At 45.2% G+C, this 24,592-nt stretch overlaps 1 protein-coding gene across 1 annotated transcript in view; it reads left to right on the top strand.

The window, feature by feature from the left end:
* Window positions 1-24,592, top strand: part of FAM13A (family with sequence similarity 13 member A) — a 137,717-nt gene that overhangs the window by 36,776 nt on the left and 76,349 nt on the right. The window contains 1 exon segment of the mRNA XM_033160600.1: window positions 10,428-10,597. Coding sequence (XP_033016491.1) covers window positions 10,428-10,597 — 170 coding nt within the window.

A 24,592-nucleotide genomic window follows, 5' to 3' on the forward strand; every position in this document is an offset into this window, starting at 1 on the left:
AGCCCTGCTGAAACCTTGTTTTATCTGTGCCTTTTAAGATGCTTTGAAGTCAGCGCCCTTAACAAATGACAGTTCCCTGGATTCTTTGGGGGGAAGTCTATTAAATTGGTTCCATAGTGCTTTAAATATATGGCGCGGATATGGCCTGAGAGAGTTCCCAAATGGGAAGGTGCAATCATTCAGTCCTTATGCCTGGCTAGGATAAGCAATGTGGTGCCCTCCAGATATTGTTGGACTCCAGCTTCCAGCTTCCCTGGCCTGCATGTCCAATGATCTAGGATGATGGGAGTTGAAGTCCAACAATATATGGAGGGTACCACTTAGGCTTCCCCCGGTTTTACATATAAACCAAGTTTACCGGTACGTTTTGTTTTGTAATCTAACCAAAAATCCTGGAAGGTTGACCTCCTTGATCATGTTCCTTCAGCAACACCCATTTCTCCACACGAGCTACATGCCAGTTTAATTCCATGGTTTAATGCCGTTCTCAGGAAACTGTTTTTAGAATGCTGGAGGGCGTGACAAGTCCCATTTCTCCAGTTGCATATTCCAGTCATATGAGTTGAGCAAGAGACTTGCCGTAACATTTCCCAGCACATGAAACCTGAGTCAACCCTGGTCTGAATTGTGAGATACAGAAACAATTCGCTGGTTATTCATCACTTCCCCCATCCTTGTGTGTAACTCTGGAACTCAAGCAGCTTTTATTGTGCTGTATAGAAGAACCGGGCGAAATGTGGGAATGCACACAGACTTACCATGCGCAAAGGAGGTCCCAGAGTGGAAAGGAACCAGAGCCCTCTGTTGAGACCTTGCTAGGAAGAATTGTTGTGAATAGGAGAATATTGGCAAAAATTATTAGAAGCCTCAGGCTTTTCCACCCTTCCAGCAGACCTTTCAGGAAAAGGTTTTTTCATATATCCTGTTTCCTTGGAAACATCAGGACCAGTAGCATCTTTTATATATTTTTTAAAAATGTGGGGAGATAAATCTGCCCTTTGTACATGATTCCCTTCAGTTGTTTCAGCAAATTAAGTGTAATTTATACTCCCAAGAGCAGAGTAAAATTCACTATTCATTTCTGGGTTTTTTGTAGAAGGCAGATGACTCCTGTCTCAAAGTGCTTTTTGGACCTTTTGGCACCTTCGTGTAATGAAAGGAACTGTCGTGGGGGGGGGGAAGAGGCTAAATTGACCCATCTTTATGTTGCCTGTATCCCTGCCCACCTCATGCTCAGTAGCAGCTCTAGGATTTAGTGGGGATGGGGTGGGGAGCACAATAAGACATTGCATTCACCTGGAAGAGGTGCACCATAAATTTAATGTACATGACTTCACCCAAAGAATCCTGGGAAACTGTAGTTCATTAAGGGTGCTGGGAAGAGGTAAACCACGCTTCCCAGGAATCTTTGGGGAAAGCAGTGTGCTTTAAATGTTTGACATGTATGCGGTCGAAGAGGTGTGACTCTGACTTTCTTGCATGCAACGTACCATTTGGGGGTTGTGGCCTTGTAAGGGCAGTTAGCCCTTTAGTTCATTTACAACCCTGGTGCATAACCAGGCTTTCTGCCTTAGAGATTTCACAGCATTGGCAAAAAGCAGCTCGCCACACCCAATGCGCGCGCGCACACACACACACACACTCCAGCTAACTATTCTTTAGTTTATCTAAATAGTTCATTTCCTCTTTCAGTGAGAATGTTTACTTCTTTCTTTGGGCAATCTGTAGAAGGCAATTCGCCCTTTTGATTGGGTCACGCTGAAGGAAGTGAAGGGAGACTCTCAGTGGTAAAAAAGATTTTCTGTTGTTTGCTTAGCTGCACACATGGGCAGAACTGTGAAGAGGATTTTCAGCAGGGCAAAAGGTAGTTGACCTTTCCCCCCAGATCTTGGCCCTGACATTGAGCCTTCCAGCTTCCTCTGTTTGACTCTTTTTGGAGGAAATGCGGAGGCATTTGGTGGAACACTGAAAATACCCCACAAGGCACTTAGAGCATTTGATTGGAAGCCTCTTTTGGGGTGAAAGGAAGGGCAATTGCCTTTCCCCTACGGAACTATACTGTGAAGGTTCATTGTGACAACAGACTCATTGCATGTCTAGGAACAACAAATGCACACTGAGTTGCATTTTATTTTATGATGCAACGTGAGCATATGTCAATTCTACTTGCCATAATGCAGTATAAAAATAAATGTTTAGTGGACTTAAGTGCCAAGTTGTGATGCACTGCATGAACTGTAAGGAGTTTGTCCTCATTGACCATTCTTAGAGCCATTAAAAACAGCAAACTAGAGTTCAGTCGTTTCGTTGATGGATGAGTTGAAACGCATTTTGATCAACCCAATATGCTACCTGTAATTTAATTAGGCTGCAGATCTTTGAAAGGAGTACAACTTCAGATGGAAAGCACCAAAAATAGGCAATGTAAGACCAAACAAGAAATGTCTCTTCTAAGGGGGTCTCCAGACTGTCACTGCTTTGTGCTTGCCAGAATGTTAGGTTTGCAGAATTAAAATGGACCAAACTGGACTTTTTACAGTTTGGGAAGTGAAGGAGAAATGCATTGCAAAGTGTGGGATGAATAAACGGAAAGATGTATAAACGTCTTTCAAGGATGGATGCTCATTATCATATGACCACCCTGTAAACAATCCCAAGCAAATGCTCAGTAAAGACAGGATATAATCTAGTCTCAGCGTAAGCTTTGTGCAAGTAAATAAGCACTAAACATCAGGAAGAACTTTTCGACAGCCAGAGCTTCTCAACAGTGGAACATTTGTGGACTCTCCTTCCTTGGAGGTTTTTAAGCAGAGGTTGGATGGCCACCTGTCACAGATGCTTTAGTTGAGATTCCTGCATTGCAGGGGGTTGGACTTGATGACCCTCAGGGTCCCTTTCAACTGTATGATTCTATGGTGACTACTCAGTAAATGCTCTGGGAGAGCACGTGCTTTGCATGGTCTCAGTTTCCATTCCTGGCATCAACCGCTGAAACGGGTGAGGAACCTGTGGCCTTCCGTTGTTAGCAGATTAGTTTCCATTCTTCCCATTGAGTATGGCCAATGGTCAGTGATGAGTCGTAGTCTAGAGGGCACCAAGTTCCCTACGCTGAGCTAGGATCAGGGGGAAACCAAACCTTGGTGTCAGTTAATGGTTATCTGGAGTGAGTAAAACTGCAAGCCTGGGTCTGTGGATTACAGTAAACAAAACATGGCTTGGCTCTGGGTGTTAAGGCAGCAGCAGGAGTTGGAAACAGCTGAGCAGCCATAATTTTCCAACTGCACCATCATGCTTGCTCACTTATACTAAGCCTAATTTGGCTTCGTATTGGCCAATGAACTGACCAAGATTTATTTAACTGGCACACAGTCCTAGTTAAGTCATTTCTTGGATATGAGAATTCTCCTATTACAGGCATTTCCCTTCTTTTTAGCGTACTTTCAGAAGGGCAGTGTCATTTGGATGTGCTTGTGCGAAAGTGCACACACATGCCTGTGGGGGGGAGATCGTGACCTTGGGCACAAGTAAATCACGCTCATCAAGTTTCCCCTTTATATTTGCTCTTGCTGTCTTGGAAGTTGCTCATCATCGAGCTACTTAGCTAAAATGACACAGAGAAGAAAGAAAAAATTCCATTAACCCTGAGAAGGACCATGATGGATAAGCAACCAAAGACCTATTTTTTAATCAGGGTTACCATTGCTAACCATTTAAGATTGCTTGTTTGTATTTGAAATAGATTGCCTGGCAATAATATTTAGGAACACACACCCCACCTGTCCCAGAATTGTTCATGTGTGAAAGTTTGATGACCTGCTGAGATTGAGGCAGGGGTGTGTGTGTGTCTGTAAACCTCATTGCCCGTAATAAAAAAACAAAACCCTTTGGTTATCACTTTCTACAGTGCAACTAAATACATAGCCACTTTTTGTTTAGGCTAGAGTCATGTTAATAAATGAAATGAACTCCTCCAATCTCCAGCTTTTCTGATGAATCTTTCATAATCTCTCCCAGCACAGCAACAGATACATGGAAGTTCAGGGTTGCTGCTGATATTGTGTGCCAGTAAATGGGACTGAGACGGGCAATGGAAATGCAAATCCACTCCAAGAACAGTTTAGTTATACCAGTATAAATTATGCCTCATTTGTACAATGTTATGCTGTGTCTAGTTCATAGCTGTCAACTTTCCCTTTTTTGTGGGAAATTCCCTTATTCCAGTGCCGTTTCCCATTGCAAAAAAAGGGAAAGTTGACAGCTCTGGTCTAGTTGTTACTAGGAAGGGGAAGGATCACAGGGAATCTTAACCTGCCTGTTCTCTGGCACCCAAGATTTCAACATGAATTGCCCACAATGCTTCAAGTTTAAATTCACAACCATAAAGGCTGGAATCTTGCCGATATTTTTATTTTTTGAAGCAAAATGTAAAAAGTAAAGCCATAAATCTTAGAATGTCAAATTATATTCCCTTACCTGAACCCATGTGCTCTGTGCTCTAACCAGACCCCAGAACTGCTTGGCTTCAGCAAAGCTTGTGAATCACGTGTCTTCAATACGTAGTCCTGGTGTGTGCACGTGTGTGTGTGTGTGTGTGTGTGTGTGTGCGCGCACTGCACCAAAATATATTGAAAAGCACTGCTCTCAAAGCTGCTCCGTCACATTGAGATTTTTCCTTTGTACTCTTCTCTTTGGACATTGTAAGAATCGGCACTTTTAACAGCATGGAACCCCTTTTGCTCTGTCAGGAGGGCTCTTAAAAACACTGTAAGGTAAAACTAGCTTAGAAACGGCAAGGGTTTTTGCCAAGTAACAAAACCCTGACTAATCGTTGCCGTTTTGGAAACCAGCAGGGAGTAGCGGTGGACAGGGTGAGAGCGACGGATTCACAGAAGTGGAATGGGCTGTCAGTCTGGACTCCCGCGCAACACACACAAAAGTATTTGACTACCAAAGTCCTGTGCAAACATGAATCTGCCATTTTCAATAATGGAGCAAATCGCATAAAGGTTACTGTCGAATAGTGTCTGCGTAAAGCCGCCTTTTATGTTCTCAGATGAGTCCTGTATACTTTTAAGCTTTTATTACAACGTATAAGTGGGAGGCGTTTAATATGCTGGCTACAGTTGTGTGACTGTTTGCTTCCAAATACTTTAATAGCATACTGTCAAAATATATGGCTTTCTCCTTTCATCTCAGCTCCGCAGAAAAGAAAGCAATTATTAATCTCTTTAATTCTTTGAATTGCATCTTCCTCATGATTCCCCTTATTTTGTAACAATTCCCGTTCTTTGCTTAAGCTCCTGATTGCAGTCATTCCAATGACGTTATTCGTTGACTTTTCCTGGTTGGAGAGACGAGGGTGGCTAGGGAGGCAGCCTTTGCAAAAGGTGGCTCAATGAGTTAACATCAGTAGTTTCGAGCTTGGCTTTCCCCTGTATGCAAAGACAGACTGGTGGATTGAGCGGATGAGGCCAATAGTGGGTCTAATGGTCAAGAACGTGATTACTCTACGGCACATGCTGTAGAGGGAAGTGAGGAGCAGATAGGGCTCATCAACCTGGGAAGGGAGCCCGTCTAGGAGAACAAAAACTCTGATCCTAAACCTCCATTGCCTTGCCAGATGTCTTCAGGAGAAGTAAAGGCTAAGAAGTAAATCTGGAGTGCGAGTCCCTAAGCCAAGCTGTTGCCAAAGGTATTGCTCTGCTTTCCTTTGGACTACATCAGCATGACCAAGAAGGGGGTCTTGTCATCTGGGCAGCCCAGGACCTCCATACACACTGCCCAGGCTTGCGCCCTGGGGAGGTCACTTCAGTGCTGCTAACACAGTAGTTAGACTTGACCCCTGGAGGCACACACTATTGTCTCTCGAGACAGATGGATGGCAACAACAACAACAACTGAAGGCCTTGAGAAATCTGAAACCCACACTTGGGAACATAGGAAGCTTCCTTGTGCCAGGTCACCCAGCCTAGTGTTGCCAGCTCTAACTTGCATCAGCTCTCCTAGATCTCAGGCAGAAAGAATATTTCCCATCACCTGGTACCTGGGCCTTTGAAACTGGAGGTGCCAGAAATTCAGTTGAATCTGGGGCTTCCTGCCGGTTGAGAATGTGTAGGAAATGGAAGACCCATAAGAACCCTGGCGGAGGTACACCATCATGAGAATTAAGGCAGAAGCAGTGATAGATTCCAAGGCAAGGCAGGTCAGTTGGGTAGGTTAGGAGGAACCTGTGGACTTCCAGATGATGTTGGACTCCCATCCGTCTTGAGTCAATGGCCAATCAAGGATGATGGGAGTCGTAGTTCAACAACATCTGTTCCCTGTCCCTGGACTAGACTATCTGCTTCAGGGGTGGGAAAACTTTTTCAGCCTGAGGGCCACATTCCCTTCTAGGTGATCTGCCTGGGGCCGCATGCCACCAGTGGTGAGTGAGATCGGAAGCAAAAATGGGCAGAGCACCAAGTATTAAATTTACCTGGCTACAGTAGGCTTGTTTCTACACAGACTCACCTGTCTATCCTACATCCAGTCAAGGAATACATTATCAGAGTTGAAGGACACAGTCTAGTCGGGGATAAACGCTCAAGGACAGTGCAAAGCAGGGGTAGGAAGGGCTATGGGCTGTGGAGAGTTTGGAGGGCCAGATTGAGAGACTGCATCTCTCACCCTCATCCACCCCAGCCTGAGGTTTCTAATCCCTGATTTTCTGGGCTTCCAGATTTCAGGAAGTCATGGAAGGCCTTCTTGAAAGAGGTATGCATGGCACCTTTGTTACATCCCCCCCCCCCGAACAGGTGTGGACATTTCTCTTTTGCCACACATTTTAATTTGTGCGAAGCGTTGATCTGCTGCATGTTTTTACCTGTGGCCTCGTATACCGGCAATTCCTTTTATTGTATATGTTAGTGTTTTATGCTGTTTACCCAGGAATCTATTGGGCATGGGGTGGAATGCAAATATTTAAAATAAATACACCAATGAGAAATATTCGCATATCTAGTGGCATTGGGTTTGTTATGAAGAAGGGCGGCAGATTGAAAAAGATGGCCATGGTTGAGTGCTGTGCCCTGCCCCCAACTTTCTAATTTCTAGTCCCTTCCCTTCAATGAAGGGAAGCAGAAGTCAATGGTGTTTATGTGAGCTGTCTTCAGCCCTCGAAAGACCTGTTCGCTCCTTCATGATTTATCGTGCACTGCGTAACAATGCCAACAATGTCAACTAGGCACCCAAATTCTTTCATTAGGCTGTAATTCTGTGATGTGGCTGTTAGGTTTCAGAATGCCATAAATGGAGAGGGACAAGCTTCTCAGTGAAACATTCTGGCCAATTTGGGTGGACATACATGGACTTCAGCATAGTCCTCTTTTATTAGGACACTGGCATTAGTTTGGTGAGTAAAGTAAACTCCAACTGGACTTTATACCCAAACAAAAAAAACATACTGCTGAGAACAAGTAAGAGATAAGACCATCACTTCACCTCTGTTACTACCGTAACTCTTATGCAAATTCTATGGCTGTTGGCGTACATTTTGGTGAAGGAGCCTAAGAATTAGATGCCGGCTTTGATCTGTAAAGCCCCAAACACATTTTTCCAGTTATGCTGATGATGATCTTTGTAGTCAGCTGATAACTTCCTTTATCTTGACAGTATCTCCGAGTGGCCCACTTTTCTGCTTGGTTCCGGATGTTTCTCTTGCCTGTTTTAAGAAGCTTCTTGTTCCATTTCTTTGGCCTGCTGTTCCTTCCTTTCAAGTTCCTGTGCAGCCCTTTCACTGATGGACAACAGTGGAATAACGATCCATTATCTAGGATGGACCTCTTTCTTTCTTTCTTTCTTTCTTTCTTTCTTTCTTTCTTTCTTTCTTTCTTTCTTTCTTTCTTTCTCACTCACTCTCTCGCTCTCTTCAGTGAACTTGCACAGCCTCCAGTGCCTTTTGGCTCCTATTTGTGTTTGCAGAGCTCTTGTGAAAGGAGGCGAGACAGTGAGAATTTCCTGGAGGCTACCCAACGACTGGGGGCAGTAATGGGTGTGGTGGGTTTGGGCTCTCATATATCTTAGCTGCTGCCCAAAATATCTCCTTGGGGGCCTGCTAATGGGCAAGGGATTACTTGGGTTCAATTCGTTGGATTTCCCTGTTCTTCCCCAAACGGTCTATAAATTAACACCTTGGCTGAAGCGATGCCTAAAAGCTTGGGGGAGCTTCATAATGCAGTGTTGGATGATAAACCCAGGATCGTTTAAAATGTCAGCTGTGCCAAGGGGGAAAATTTGGAGAAGCAGAGCTTTTAACTCACTTGGCACCATCGCAATAAATTTTACGTAGCATGGGATTGCCATTTTGGTAGACTGGCAGGTGTAGGAAAGGACAGCAGTGGCTCAGCAGTAGAGCATTTGCTTTGCATGAAGAAAGTCCTGGGTTCAATCGCCTTGCATGGTTTGAAACAGCCTCCCCACTCTCTTCAAAGGAGCCGAGAGCAGCGGCAGAGAATATGCCTGCGCTGCTCATGGCAGGCGCGCTCCCGAGGGTGCCCTCCCAGGCGCGGGATAGCCACTCGGGTGCCCTGAATTTGGCACGCTGCACACCCGTGACTCCCAAACCTCCCCCAAGCTGTCAAAATGAAGGGGGAAAGGGGGGGAAAGGCCGTCAGCAAAGCAGCACAGCTCCCCCTTACCCCGAAGGCTTGGGGTAGGCTTGGGAGTCGCAGGCAGGCAGTATGGGAGTCGCGCCCCCCTTCCTACGCCCCTGGCCAAGAGCCTGCTTGAAAGGACACTTTGCGAAGCTGCGGAGGGGATTTTGACAGCTGGGCTTTCCCCGCCCACCTTTCAGTCATGCGACAGACACCATTATGGCAGTATTGACAGGTGGGTGCTCCCACCCGCCTGTCAAATTCAGCCTGCGATTCGGATCCTGATGAGGATTTGGCGTGTGGATCCTGAGCTAGATCGGGGGTCAGCAAACCTTTTCAGCAGGGGGCTGGTCCACTGTCCCTCAGACCTTGTGGGGGGGCCGGACTATATTTTGAAGGGGGAGGGGAAATGAACGGATTCCTATGTCCCACAAATAACTCAGAGATGCATTTTAAATAAAAGGATACATTCTACTTGTGTAAAAACACACTGATTCCCGGGCCGGATTTAGAAGGCGATTGGGCCGGATCCGGCCCCCGAGCCATAGTTTGCCTACCCATGAGCTAGATGAACCAAGGGTCTGAAAGCTTGGTGGATGGACGGAATAAGGTTGTGTGTTTGTGCCCCCGTGGCCTTCTCTGGTGGGTAGATAGGTCTGGATAAAGATCTCATCTCTAAAGGGTCACCCAGGGAGCAGTTCAAGCTGCGACAGCCACTCAACTTATATAAACCTTTATGGAGGCAGAGGGGGTAACTTGAGCAGGCTTTGCTCCATCAAGAAGCAACAGCAGCTTAGAGAAATCTCTCACTTTGCTGTCAGCATCTGCCAAGAGTGGGAAAGTGTGAGGGCCCCTCCAGACATTCTTTTTTTAATTGGATATTTGTGATGGATTGTGTTCATGATGTTCTTGGGGTGGTTAAACGCAGTCCTGCTTTGAACACTGTTTGTGCCTGCAAAAGTTTTGGGGTGCTCGTACTTGGGGTTGCGTGTCCCTTAATTTCCCTGTGCCAACTTCTGTGACTCTCCCATATCCTGCATGTTTGTTTTGTTGCTGGTGAAGCTGTTCTAACACTTCCTCTTGCGTAACGGTAGGTGTTACATAAGCAGAAGAAGGAGATGTAAACATACGAGTTACATAAAGATATGGCCTTAATGTGCAAATTAAACAAGAGAGTCACATACATCAAATGGTTTTGATGGTCCTACTTGTTACGGTGCCTTAAATATAGCTGAGCTGCCGTTATTAAGCTATTCAGCGCCCCTGCCGGCATAATGTACATAATTGCTTAAACCACTAATTGTATGGTATTATTTCTGCCGCGGCAGCCTGAGCTCCATGTAGCTTATGAGCTACACAATCATCATCATATTTTCAAAAACCACCTCATGATTTGGGTAAGATTATTGTGAGGCAGTAATAGAAAGGGAACACACAAAAAGCCTTAATAGCGCCTGCTGTGACATCATAGTTCTTGTGTACATTCCCAGCTTTATCTTAATTTTGTACACTTTGCTACAATGTGCTGCGAGGTTCCTGTTTGACTCCCATCACTATAGATTTGTGCTTTTTTTTGCCATTGCCTTACGGCAGGAGGTTGGGTTTTTCATTCATTGGGTACAGGGTGTGTGTGGAAATGCTGACTCACAATTTGCTGTGAATTCATGGCATTGTATCATTTTATTTTATTTTTATTTTTTAAATCAACCCCAACCTGCCTGCTGCAAACGAGCTGAGAAGATTTCTCTGCCCCTTACCCATGGTTTTTTTCCCCTTTCTTTTACTTTGTTTCTCTAGGTTGCAAAGTGCAAACCAGAAGGATCTTCTCCGGCATGCTTGGTGCCGCAGCCCAGACTGTCAGATGGAATTCCCTGCGTTAGGGTCCATTTAACGGACAGCTTGCGCTCGGAGGAGATGGATTTAGCTGACGAAATCTCCTTTATAAGCAGTGCTGCATTCTTCACCAGGTTAGTGTTCCTTCTTTCTCCTTCATATGCAATGTGTAGCTTGCGAATTCACCGTTTCGGACCATTGGTTTGCTTGCCGGGTGCACAAAGCAGATTTACAGCATTGCAGCAGAGCCTGTGAACGCTGGGGAAAATTTTAAGCATTGAGCATCTAGCTTCGTCCGCATTAAATCAGGCCTCTGCTGTGTTTTATCCTATTGAAAACGGATGTTGTGCTTACATGCATGCCTAAAACTCTGGAATGCTAACGGGAGGCTGGGAGAAAGATGCCTTAAAGATGACTGAAGATGACTGTCATCAAAGTTAATAGGTTTGGTAGGAGAGTGAGATGCACTCTAAAGCCGTTTCTGCGACTAATTAGATTTAAGTGTGTGTGTGTTTTAAAATAAAAGGCAGCCCTTTTCAGGGCTTCTGTTTGCAAAGAAGCAAGACTAGCTTAAAAGAATGCTCATTCTCATAAAACAAAACTGGGTTGGAGCTCACTTGTTTTCTGGATTTGTTACGGTACTTTTAACGCTAGCTTGAAAATGTTGCTGTTGTCTAGCCACTGCTGGCCAGCTTTGGATTCAGTAGCGCAAACAATGCCCTGTGCCTCTGTTGGAAGCAGCATCCTATGTCCACCAAGAGGGGCAGTACCATTTAGCCCTACCCCGATAGCCCTATAAAACACATAATCCAAAGTGCCCTGCCCTTCTCTGAAGGGATGGGTGTGCGAAGAGTCAGTAGATGCAAGAAGCTAAAGAGACAGGCAAAGTCTGAATCAGAATGCTATTCGGAAAGAGACCCTGGCCTGACCTGGAAGCATTTGTAGCTAGGCTGAATCAAGGAGAACCATTGGGTTGCTTGCGGTTGGGGACAGAAGAGGATAGAATTGCCCTTTTCTCCCACTGCTTGGTAGCCTTGAGGGGCTTGCATGAGGAGCACCAGCCTAAGGGCTAGATGGTTCCTGGTTCAAATCCTAGCAGTCCCTGGTGCCCTCACAGTAATTCACCCATAGAGCTGGCTTGTCCATTAGGTACAGCAGGAGTGGGGAACCTCAGGCCTGAAGGCCAAATGCTGCCCTCCAGGCCTCCCCGCCTGGCCACAAGCACCTTCCCCAGGCCACGCCTTCTCCCTAGCCCAACTTTACGCCCTCCTAGAATGTCACTACATGGTGGGGATGGGGCCTTGATCTCCAGTAATTGTGTGGAAAAGCTAGCCTACTCTACAAAGGTAGAATGTGCACCCATTGCATTGTCATGTTTTGCCTCTGACCAGCCACTAAGCATGTTGCCCCAGAAGGTTGCCCAGCGGGGAATATAGCCCACAGTTGTTGTTGTTGTTTTGTTTTAGAAAAGTTGTTATCCGCCCCTGAGGTAGAATGAGGCGGCTGCCTGAAATGGGCGCTGGGGGAGAGCAGAAGGCTGTTGGAGGTGTGGCCCCATCAGCATTATTTATCATGCAATTTTAAAGTCATGGCTTCCCCCAAAGAATCCTGGGAACTGTAGTTTAAGGGTGTTGAGAGTTGTTAAGAGACCCCCTATTGCCCTCACAGAGCTACAGTTCCCAGAGTTCCCTGGGAAGAGAGAATTATTGTTAAATCATTCTTGTATATGTCTGGTGTGAATATGGCCTCAAGCAGGCAACTTCTTCATTTGTATTTTCATTTGTGTTTGGGCTAACACAGAGGTGCAATTCAGGAATATCAGGATAGGAATAAGTAGGAATCAGTTTTCAAACCGCCCCCCACCTGGTTCAAAGTGGCTGCCACCTTGAAATAAATATATCACAATGGTACCTCCTCAGTTTTATGGGAATGCCTTTCAGAAGATCTCAAAGCCATGCAAAAATTCCCTATAGCAATTCAAGGAGCAATTTCCTTAACTTCTCAATTTTGTTTTGCTTTGAACTGTGCAATTTCGTTTTGCTTTGAACAGACTATTTTTCTTACTTATTTTTTTTTTTAAAAAGAGATTGGCCTGGGAGTAAAACTTGACTAGGCCAGAAGCTACTCTCGTTCCTTATTTGACTTCTGTGAGGCCAGAGGGGAAAGTCTGGAAACAGGGAAATGGATCAGTTGAATGCCTAAAGTGTCAGCCCTTTGCAGTATCCAGATCAAGCCACCTGTTGTGACATTGCTTCTGCCTTCCACCCTCATTCTGTGCTGCGATGCACCAGGGCAAAGCATTGTAGAGCACCCAAGACTGTTTCAGGGTTCAGCACCGTGAATTGCAAACTCCCAGTGGACAGCTCCCTTCCCCTGCCCGCTCCATACTCTGCACCTGTCTTCCTCCAAGTAAGAGTTTTTCCTGTGTAGTTGGCTGGGTTTTTTGTTTTTGTTTTTTGTTTTTACTCTTGCTTAGAAAGGATTTATTTATGAATTTGCTGAGAAAGGCAGAGCCTTGCTATCCCAGAGGTCCTTAGCATTCCCCTTGGTCTGTTTTCCTATCCATCCCCCAGCTAACCGTCAACTCTTCCGCCCTCATTCCTGCTGCTTGTTTTGTTTGTTGTCTCTTGGCTAGACTAGGCACTTTGTCCCAGGTGAAGCTGAGGTGAAGGCACCTTGGGTGTGCATTACGAGAGGAATGTGGACACCTTCCAGTTTTTTACTTGGCTGTCATGGGACTCTGAGTTGCCATTGGCAAACATATATATATATATATATATATATATATATATATATATATATATATATATACTTATTTGGCGTAATCCATTTTATTGTTTCGCCCAAGCATGGGGAGTCTGCTGCTTGAGGACCTAATATGCTACATGGGGGAGCCTGGAGGGAGAGAAAGAAGGTGAGGGTGGGGAAAGCTGCCGGGAGGCTGGGGCAAAGTTGATGGCATGAAGAAAGGAGCAGGGGAAGCCCTTGACAAGGGAAGGAAGGGCCATGGTTGAGTGGTAGAACATCTGTTTTGTATGCAGAAGATCCCTGGTTCAGTCCCCAGTATCTCCAGATTGGCTGGGAGAACTCACTGTCCAAAACATCTTCTGCCAATAGGGCATGTCATTTTAGGGAGTGAAACTTAATTTTTGCAAATATCTTCCATGAGGAGTCTTTAAAAAAAATATGTTTTGGGGCGTGAGGAATTTTTGTTTTTGTAACTGGTAAGTCTACGTTTGATGAAGAAACATGCAAACTGCTTTTGGAAAACCTTTTTTTTAAATTTTCTCTCTGAAAATGTCAGGCAATGCTAAATAATAAAAAATAATATTAACATATGATATAACTGCAAGTACTTGGTAGTCGTTTTAATGATTTCTGTGCAATTTTATGCACATTTTGCTTACCTAGCAAGACTAAATCATATCAATTTAGCCAAAATATATTTTGCCTTCTCAAAGTCATTTTTAGCACCCATCATTTTGGGAATCTGAAAGCTGAAAAATTCAACAGGCTCTATTCTTCCAGCCAGTGTAGACAGTACTGAGCTAGATGGACCAATGGCCTGATTCTGTGTATGGCACCTCCCTGTGTCCCAATGTCTGTGTTCTGCCTCCACTGTCATGGGCATTATTCCTCTGAATACTAGTTGCTGGAGGAGGGAGAATGCTGCTGCGCTCAGGTCCTGCTTCCAGATGGGACCTTTCCCCCTTAAGTGATCAATTCAGAGCTGTAGCAGAACTGATCTGTTGATCGCTGGACAGGTGGCGAAGTATAAGGAGAAGAGGGGAGATGCATCCTGTCCACTTGGGCTGCTCTAGCCTCCCCTATTGCAGATGTGTTGCTGATATTATCCCCAAACAAATGCAACCCTCTGCAGTGGGCAGGAAGGATTCCCCAAATGCTGGTTTAGCCTTTGCACAACATCAAGAAAAAATACAACAATGGAAAGTGGACACGGGTGGCGCTGTGGGTTAAACCACAGAGCCTAGGGCTTGCCGATCACAAGGTCGGCGGTTCGAATCCCCGCGGTGGTGTGAGCTCCCGTTGCTTGGTCCCTGCTCCTGCCAACCTAGCAGTTCGAAAGCACGTCAAAGTTCAAGTAGATAAATAGGTACCGCTTCGGCGGGAAGGTAAATGGCGTTTCCGTGCAGTGCTCTGGTTCGCCAGAAGCGGCTTAGTCATGCTGGCCACATGACCTGGAAAAACTGTCTGCGGACAAACGTTGGCTCCCTCAGCTAGTAAAGCGAGATGAGCGCCACAACCCCAGAGTCGTCTGCGACTGGACCTAATGGTCAGGGGTTCCTTTACCTTTATACCAACAAATACTAGCTTCAGAAGATGGCTTTTCCTCAGGATTACAATAGAGGCCTCCTGTCATCCTGCTGATCATCAGTCCTCCACCATACCAAACCCTTTACTCACCTGCATCTGCTTTGCAAGTTTTCTGTATAAAATCAAAAGCACCAGCTTTTGTGCTGCTGTTGTTTGTTTTTCCAGTTCTGTTCAATGCAGAGTTTCACTACTATTAGCAGGTATATTGTGCATTCTTTATAAGACAAAGACTCGGTTGTCACTGTCCGTACTTTTCTGCACTTAGTTTCCCTCTGACCTCACTGCTTACAATCTGCCACACACACCCCCCCCAAACCATGGATATGTATACCTGTAACTCAGAATGATAACAATTCAGATACCGTATCTGATGAAGTAGACTATTGGTTCACAAAAGCTTATGCCAGGGTGGTCCAACACATGCCCTGAGAGCCGCATGTGGCCCTCAATGGCTTTTTGGTGGCCCTCAGCAACATTTGACACCCCACTCAGCCCTCGTGCTGCCTTCCCAAAGACAGCGAGGCGCTGGGCTTTGTGAATGAGGCGTGAGGGCTCTGACAGGGTCCTTGGGAAGGAAAAGGGAGGACTCAAAGTACTCTTGCAGCCCATCTGGTATGAAAAGTTGGACCGCACTGGCTATAACACTCTTAGAAACTAGCTTTCAGGTCGTTGCTGCCAAGCTCCCAGTGGTTGATGAGGATGTGGGGGTTATTTTATACATGTATTGTTTGTGGTTTTGCATGAACGCCTCAACATTAAAATGCATTTATGTTTATGGTTTCTTTTTATTATTATTAAGAATTTATAGGATTTGCCAATTAAAAAACCAATTAAAAACAATACAATACAATACATGGTTAAACACTCCAGACTCCCCCCTCTCCCACCGAGGGGAGCAACAAATACAAAACCCCCTCTCACAGAGGTAGCAAAAATCATTTTACATTTAACCACATATTTTCCCAATCATAACGTGAAGCTGACCCTCTTCCTAGGCCAGTTAATTAAATTCCAATCATTACTTCTTACAATGACTTCCTCATTCCCCCCCCTTACTGATTTCCAAATTATCACATAATTCCAGATTTTTTTAACTTTAATTTAAAATCCATCTCATCATTTTTTCTATTTAACATTTCTCTACTTCCGCCTCAAAATACTTCTGTATTTTCTCATTGTCTTAACCAAAATTTTTCCATATTACTCGTACTCCTCCCTCCCTTGTGCATTTATGTTTATGCTTTCAAATACGTTGCAAGTCACTTGGAGACGTCTGTGTAACAAGCGATGAACAAGTCCAATTAATAATAACCCAGCCTCGGAGCTGTTGTGTAGAGTTTGCAGTTCTGCTGGAACAGAGTTAAGTGGTAAAGGGTGAGAAAGTAAGCTATTGTGTTCTTTCGGTGTACTCTGCCAGAGTTTTTGCGATTGCAGTACACTCTGCCATGGGTATTTGCCAGGGCAAGTACACTGTGTCACCTTGCGGGCATACCTGGATGTTTCCACAGTAAAGCTTTGCTTTTGTGCCAAAGCTGTACTTCTCAGCCTCACTTATATGGCTTCCTGTTCCAATGGTAAAGGGTTTATTGGGTTCGCAGTCCTCTAGCAACATCATAAACAAGGTGGAGATGTGCGTGTGTGGGTGTATCTTAATTCCTAGGGGTACTGCAACACTCACTTTTCACAGGACAGGGCAATAGGTGCAGCGTTTGAAAACCAGATCACCAAATGACACCTTAAACCTAGGCTGCAGTTACCACAGTAGAATGTCTAGGCCCCTTTTTTGTTTTTGCAGTGGAGATTCTTATTCTTTATTATTATTATTATTATTATTATTATTATTATTATTATTATTTTCATTTCTATACCGCTTTATATTTTTAAAAATCTCAAAGCAGTTTACAGCTCATTAAAACATCAAATAAAACAATCCTGAATAAAACAAAGTTTCAAGGAAAATATTCCAGAACCTTCTCTAAATGACATATTGCTTTCTCCGTCTTTAATTACCTACTTAATCTGCCCCTGTAGCAGAAGTATGCAAGGAAGCCAGTGTGGTGTAGTGGTTAGGGTGTCTGACCAGGACCTGGGTGACCTTGGGCCAGTGTGGTGTAGTGGTTAAGAGTGGTGGACTCGTAATCTGGTGAACCGGCTTTGCTTCCCCGCTCCTCCACATGCAGCTGCTGGGTGACCTTGGCCGCTAGTCACATTTCCTTGAAGTCTCTCAGCCTCACTCACCTCACAGAGTGTTTGTTGTGGGGGAGGAAGGGAAAGGAGATTGTTAGCCGCTTTGAGACTCCTTCGGGTAGTGATAAAGCGGGATATCAAATCCAAACTCTTATTCCTCTTCTTCTCCACAGCCTCTTAACCCCCCCTCACAGGGTCATTGTAGGGATTAACTGAGTAGGGTTGTGAACCATGTACTCCTTGGAGAAACAGGTGGGATATAAATGCAATAAATGAGCTCTGCTTAAGAAAGCTGGAGGGGCCGGCCAGATGAAGATGTCAGTCACCAACCTGGCATCCAGAGATCTCCATGTGGTCGCAATTGGACCTGTGCCAGTCGCAAAACGCACCTGGCGCCTGGGGGATTTCTAACACAGCACAGGGCACAGCAGTAGGGGCATAAACAGAAGTAGTGGCAGCCATCAGCCATAGGTAAAATGCAATGCAAAGGCATCTTCTGTTTCTGCTGAACAGTCTTGCTCCTGTAGGTTGTGCCCTTATTTTGTAGTTAGCAAATTTCGGATCATCTGAACCTTTTCGTATGTTTTGTGGACTCGGTTTTGCACTATGGGGGGGGGAACTGGGGGGGGGAGGATAACACTACCAGCCATGTCTCTCCAGTACTGCAGCAGCCAGGCACCCAGAGCAGAAAAACAGCAACTTCGAAGCCTATATCACAAGAGCCTTTGTTGCCTGTTCCCTTGAAGAATGTATTTCTCAAAGATTGGTTATGCAACACCCTTCGCAGTGCCAACATCCCACAATAGGATACAGAATGGGGCTGATTGCATAGGAGGGTGGAGACAAATGTGCTTCTAAAAGATGAAGTGAGTCAGCTTGGAAAAACTAACACAATAAAGGCCTAAAGCATAGGGAGAGATGGCGAGAGAAGCTATCTCCTCAATTAAATTGGTTCGGGTCACATGATGGTTCCTTATTAACTGGCAGCTTCTCATGGGAACCTACTTCAGGGAACTTGAAGCCCTCCAGATCCAGTTGGACCACAACTCCCATCACCTCTGACTATTGACTATGCCGGCTGGGGCTGATAGGAGATGGAGCCCCCAAACTTTCTGGAGGGCCACAGGTTGATGGATGATGGCGGCAAGCTCTACCTTCGGCCTCGATTGACTTTGCTTGGGAGCAGCTCCCGCGTGGAAACGATCCCAGCAGGTCTTGTATTTGAAAATTTAAAAGGCACCAAATCCAAGTCCTGCTTGTCAAGGAACAATCAGGAGAACATTGGAAGGCTACTGATTGTTCCTGGGCATCGGTGACTACTCGCACCGGACGTTCATATGTGCTTATTTGAATGCAGGCTTACCAAGGCCATTGGGCAGATACCTGTTTAAGAATGCCTTGCATAAGAACACGGGATCTTGCATGCTGGATCAGACCAATGGATCCTGTTCCCACAGAAACCTGTAAGCTGGACCTGAGCACAATGGCTCTCTGCCCACCTGTGATTCTTGGCAATTGCAGAGGTAGAACCCATTTATCATGGCTAGTAGCCACAGAATGCCTTGGCCTCCCTGATTTGTCCAATCCTCTTTTAAAGCTATTCAAGCTGCTCGCCATCACTGCCTCCTGTGGGAAGGAGTTCCATAGTTTTAATTATGCACTTTGTGAAAAAGTGCTTTCTTTTACCTGCCCTGAATCTTCCAACCTTCAGCTTCCTCGGATGTACACAAGCTCTAGTGTTACGAGAGAGGGAGGAAAACTCTTTTCTCTGCCTGCCTTCTCCATAATCTTACTTGTCTTTTCTCTAAATTTGATCATTTTGGACCATTTCCAGCTCTGTGCAGAGAGTTGTTTCTCCGACTCCCTTCATGCAAAAGTTAGTTCAGGCACTGGGAACTGCTCTGTATCTTCCGTTGTGAAGACAGATTAAAGGATTCCGCTTCTCTGCAAGCTCCTTTTCCTCCTTCACCACACCTTTGACTCCCTTGTCATCCCTTGTTCAACCCCCACCCTAGACTTGTCTCTTAAGGAAAGTGGTCTAGTCATTTTATTTGTCCTTTTCTTATTCTGCTGCACAGTAGCCTTTATTACATTGGACAGCTATAACTTTTATCTGTGGGCACACCATAGCTTTATATAATGACACGATCAGACCCCTTGTTTTGTTTCCTGTCCTTTTCCTTGTAATTTCTGGGTAACAATTTTGGTCCCCACCCTGCTGCAACACACACCATGCTTTCTATTCTTCATCTCTCTCTTTCCTGGGGAGTCACAACCAGTTTTGGTGTCATCAGCAACTGTTTGGAAAGTTCATAGTATTTGTCCCAATGTGTGGTGTTATTATTGCAGAATCGAGCAAATAAATGACTTTTATTTTTATCAGGAAGTGGATATGCATGGCAGCTTGGAAGTTTCAGTTGGGTCAAAATACTCCTGTATTAACCCATTTCCAGGCTTAATTTTAACATTTTACAGTCAGGGTTTTGCAACTCGGGATATCATATAAACCTGGATATGAGCTCAGTTGGTTAGAGCATGGTGCAGATAGTGCCAGGCTTGCAGGTTCGATCCCCGTATGGGACATCTGCATATTCCTGCATTGCAGGAGACTGGACTAGATGATCCTCAGGGTTCCCTTCCAACTCTGCAATTCTTTGATTCCATCCTCTATGAACCTACCTGAACATGGAAGTCAGCACCAGAGACATGGTTGCCTGATCCCCCACAGAGACATGGCGGGTGGGTGTGAGAGACAGGGCCTTCTCTGTCATGGCCCCAAAAATGTAGAACGCCTTCCCTGAGAAGGTCCACCAGGCCCCATCTCCTCTATTTTTATTTTTATTATTCCATGGGGATTTAAATAGAAAATTAAAATTTTTGAACTGTAATTGATCTTCTGTTGGCTGATAGATTTTTGTTGTTGTTGTTGCCCTCTTGTTTTCTAAATATTTTTATCACCCCTTAAAAAAAAAGCTAGCCCCTCTGGCTATCTTTTAGATGGGAAATTTGAATAGAAGTGGAAATAAATGAATTGGTGTTGCAGGGCTTTGCAGAAACGTTTCTTTCTTTAATGTCAGGGTTGTGGGTTCGAGACCCACATTGGGCAAAATATTCCTGCATTGCAGGGGGTTGGACTAGATGACCCCTGTGGTCCCTTCCAGCTCTACAATTCTCTGATCTTCTGATTCACTGCTTGTGTTCCAGATACAATTTCTCGGACATCTCCCATTATGGAGTGGGTGGGAAAGAGACTCAAAAGAGTCGAAGTCACCAGCTCTGAATAGGCATCATTATGTACGTGATCTCAGTCTTGGTTCTGCCACAGCTACAAATGATTTTGAGTGCTATGCGCAGCCCGCCTTCCGCCTTTGCCGAAGGAGTTCACCTGAGAATTCCCATGACAAGGCAGAAATATTTTTTAATCAAGACAGAGACCGAGTTAGAGAGATTGTACTTGTGTCTACAATTTGAACAATTTCATCAGTGTGCCTCAGGGCCTGGGGCGAAGCACCTTTTCCTTTTATTGGTTTCTAAGAGACTTGGAGATTGAAAGGTGAGTGATGGAGGCCATGCTCACCATTGGCCCTCACTGAAACACATCTTAAAATCTCTCCAAAGGGAGTCCAGTCCATTGGTCACCCATGTGGCACCCATGGGTGGATATGCACCCTCAGAAGCCATCCACAGCACCCAAAGGGGCCCCACCCACCCCATGCTATTCCCCTTGCTGAAATTACACTTGAAGGAAGCACTCGGTTGTGGCACATGGAAAGATTTTTCAAGCTTTGTTGCAGTGTGAACGGGGGAAATTGGAGGGGCCAGTTATTCCCTTCCCTTGTTGAAAGTGCCATGTTGAAAACACAGGCTTAAGGCTTCAAAGACTCTTTCTAGGCTAGGTTTATTTGAAGTCTGACTAAATAAACTGGAGCACACCCAAAACCTGTGATGCGCTCCTCTGTACCCTTTTAAATACAGGCTAGAAAAGCAGCCACCTCCATGTGTAGAAATGCCATAGTGCTGTTCTTGCTCATAGCAGCTTCTTCTCTGTGGCCAAAAGCCAGGCAGGGTCAAGCAACTCCCAGTTCCAAGAAAATAGTATTTATAGCCCGTTTCAGATTTGCAGAGTGCCTCGCATAGGCCCGGTTCCCCTGGCACACTAAGCTAAACCTTGGCTCTCCCTCAGCTGCTTTGCTTCTCCCTCATCCACAGTGTTCTGGGCCAAGCCAAGGTTTGGTTTGGCTTAACATGTCGTCAGAACTAGGCCGTAGATTATTTCAGCCATCCTTACAGCAGGCCATCCATTTTGAGGATTGGGGGGGGGGGGGCGGTGGTATGCTAAGGCCATGTAATGAGCGTGTGGCTGAGATAAAACTTCATGTCTTGGCTGCCCTGGGCAGCAAAAAACAAAGAGGTGACAGTACTCTGTACCAGTGACCATGTGTGTTCACATAAATAATTTGAGACCAGGTAGGGGAAGGTCTATGACTTGTCCAGTCATAGGTCCAGCTCCGAGGGCCTTCTGGCGGTTCCCTCACAGCGAGAAGTGAAGCTACAGGGAACCAGGCAGAGGGCCTTCTTGGTAGCGGCACCCGCCCTGTGGAACGCCCTCCCATCAGATGTCAAGGAAATAAACAACTATCAATGACTTTTACAAGACACCCGAAGTTCAGGGAAGTTTTTAATGTTTGATGTTTTAACATATATATATATATATATATATATATATTCTGTTGGGAGAAGGGATGCGGTTGGCGCTGTGGTCTAAACCACTGAGTCTCTTCGGCTTGCCGATCAGAAGGTTGGCGGTTCGAATCCGCGCAACTGGCTTTCGTCATGGTGTTCCGTTGCGCCAGAAGCAGTTTAGTTATGCTGGCCACATGACCCGGGAAAGCTGTTTGTGGACAAACGCCGGCTCCCTCAGCCGGAAAAGCGAGATGAATGCCACACCCCATAGTTGCCTTTGGATATTCTGTTGGGAGCCACCTGGAGTGGCAGGGGAAACCCAGCCAGATGGGTATATATATATATATATTAACTTGCATATGTCTGGGTCCTTAAAAATAAATACATTTAGGACCCCAGGGTGGGAAGTGTGCCCCACCCCCAGAAGAACCCATGCTGATGAGTATTGGCACACAAAAATAGAATATATATATTTGTGTTTGCATTCTGTTCTTTTTCGTGCTATATCTATATATATCACCCCAAGGCTGGATGTGACAATACAAGGGGAAATGGAATCTGAAGTGTCCTTGTGTGTTGAGACAGTCCCAGAAAGGGCCCAGCAAAGTGTTACTTATGCTGTTCCCGACAGATTGAATGACAGTTTTTAATAACTTGATATGTTCCCGGAAAGCCCTTTGTGAAATTTGCTGCCAAGCCTCCTCCGAGGAGCCAAGAAATAGTCAGATAGGCCAGCGTGTGGAAAAATTAACATGTTTTGATGCTGGGGGTGTCAACTCCCGTAAAGGCCAATTGCTGACCAGCAATGTATTCTCGTCCAGCTCCACCCAAGACACACACAGGTTCCAGGGGAGCATATGCAAACAGCCATTTAAAATTTGAGCTGCAGCTGGCTAGTTGTATGCGTTGCCCTTCTTCCAAATGACTGACGGCAGAATTGCATAATCTGGAGGACTGAGATGTTCGCATAATTGTAGGTACAGTATCTTGTCTTTACACATGAGTGCAGAGAATGAGTCAGTGAAACGAAGCTACAGCTTTTCAGCTTGTCTCCTGAGGCAGCTGTAAAAAGGCTCTTGGTGGAAGGAAAAGCTTCGAATTATAATAGCTGCAAATTGCTTGGAAACCACCAAAGTCGCATTCATAGTAGGGCTGGGCGATATCTGGTTTTCTAAACATCATGATATTACCACTAGCTAAACATTGGTGATACACTGATATATTAAGATGTCTGACATAAGGATGGAGCTACCGGTATGTAGAGGCATAGGCTGGCCTCATGGTTTCCCCCACATTGTGATTCTTGCATCACACACACACCGTGATTCGCGATATATTGCCAGGTCAAAAATTATGAAACCGGTTTTAGATGATGTATTGATATATCGCCCAGCTCTAGTTTATAGAGAAGGCGTGGAGGGGCTTCCTGGGGTGAAACCAATATTCCAGATTCCCTGAGATGTTAGTGTCCCATCTGAGCCAGCCTCTATAGTCCATGCTTGGGTCATTTAGTTTAAGTACAGTTTTGCTAGAGTCATTTAGACTTAACCATTCCACTCACACTCTTTCTCAGGCCAAGTATAATTGGTTACTAAGGGATGTGGGTGGAGCTGTGGGTTAAACCACTGAGCCTAGGGCTTGCCGATCAGAAGGTCAGCAGTTCAAATCCCCATGACGTGGTGAGCTCCTGTTGTTCGGTCCCTGCTCTTGCCCACCTAGCAGTTTGAAAGCACGTCAAAGTGCAAGTAGATAAATAGGTACCGCTCCGGCGGGAAGGTAAACAGCGTTTCCGTGCGCTGCTCTGGTTTCGCCAAAAGCAGCTTAGTCATGCTGGCCACATGACCCGGAAGCTGTCTGCGGACAAACGCCGGCTCTCTCGGCCAGTAAAGCGAGATGAGCGCCACAACCCCAGAGTCGTCCGCGACTGGACCTAATGGTCAGGGGTCCCTTTACCTTTTATAATTAGTTACTAACTTACTTGCCTTAAGGCAGCAATGGGTAACTCCATCCCGCAAGCCTAATGAGCCCCCATCCCCAAGATGTTTTGCCAAGCCACACTTCCCCTGGTCTACATGTATGACATCAGGTGTGGGGCAGGTACAGCCTTGGCTGGGGCAAAAGGGGGGGTTTGCAGGTATTGTCAATCAGCAAGTTTTATTTCAAACCACATGGGCACAGCTAAATCAGATTTCCCCCGTATCCCAATTAGAAATTGCTTTTCTGTCTCTGTTTGGTGTCTCGTGTTTCTGAGGAAAGGAAACTGCTACATAATTTATTTAGACAGTTTTGGTGGCATACTGGGAAGACGGCGAACTTTTGGACGGTATCAGCTTAGCGTTTAACTTTCTGAAATTCTTAGTTCTTCTTTTATTATTGGTTTTATCATTGGTTTGTAGTTGTCCAGTCTGTTATGGATCAGTAAAGGGGGGCATTGGGAAATTTTTACCAATTATTACAATCCGGCAGTGGGGATCAAACCAGGATCAAGTTGTTGTTTCAGGTCTTGGCTTGTTGCATACGTAACTGATCCGTCCAAATCACAGTTTCCCATATTCAGACATCATGGGAATCTGCAGTTTGCTCCAAATCGCAAAAGTAAGCTTTGAATTTCTTTCTTTCCATGCACAAAGGAGAATGTGCAAACCTGAGGCTCGATTTGACACATTCTCATAGCAGGAAACTATTATGTCTGAACCTCGCTCGTGCATTTTTGTAAAAACTGGCATTAAGAAGAATAGGGGGGGGAATGCTTGTGTCATTTCCAGATTATAACATTAAAATGAATAGAACAGAGGAAATACGAAGACAATTTGATTTCAAAGTAAATACGTGGTGTTTAATATCCTATCACCCTCAGGCTTGTTTGCTTTAGGAAGCAATGGAAGAATCAGGAGGAGTCTGCAGATGAAATTTCAGTGCTCTGT

The sequence above is a fragment of the Lacerta agilis genome, chromosome 9, assembly GCF_009819535.1.
Source record: "Lacerta agilis isolate rLacAgi1 chromosome 9, rLacAgi1.pri, whole genome shotgun sequence".
NCBI classification, from domain to species: domain Eukaryota; kingdom Metazoa; phylum Chordata; class Lepidosauria; order Squamata; family Lacertidae; genus Lacerta; species Lacerta agilis.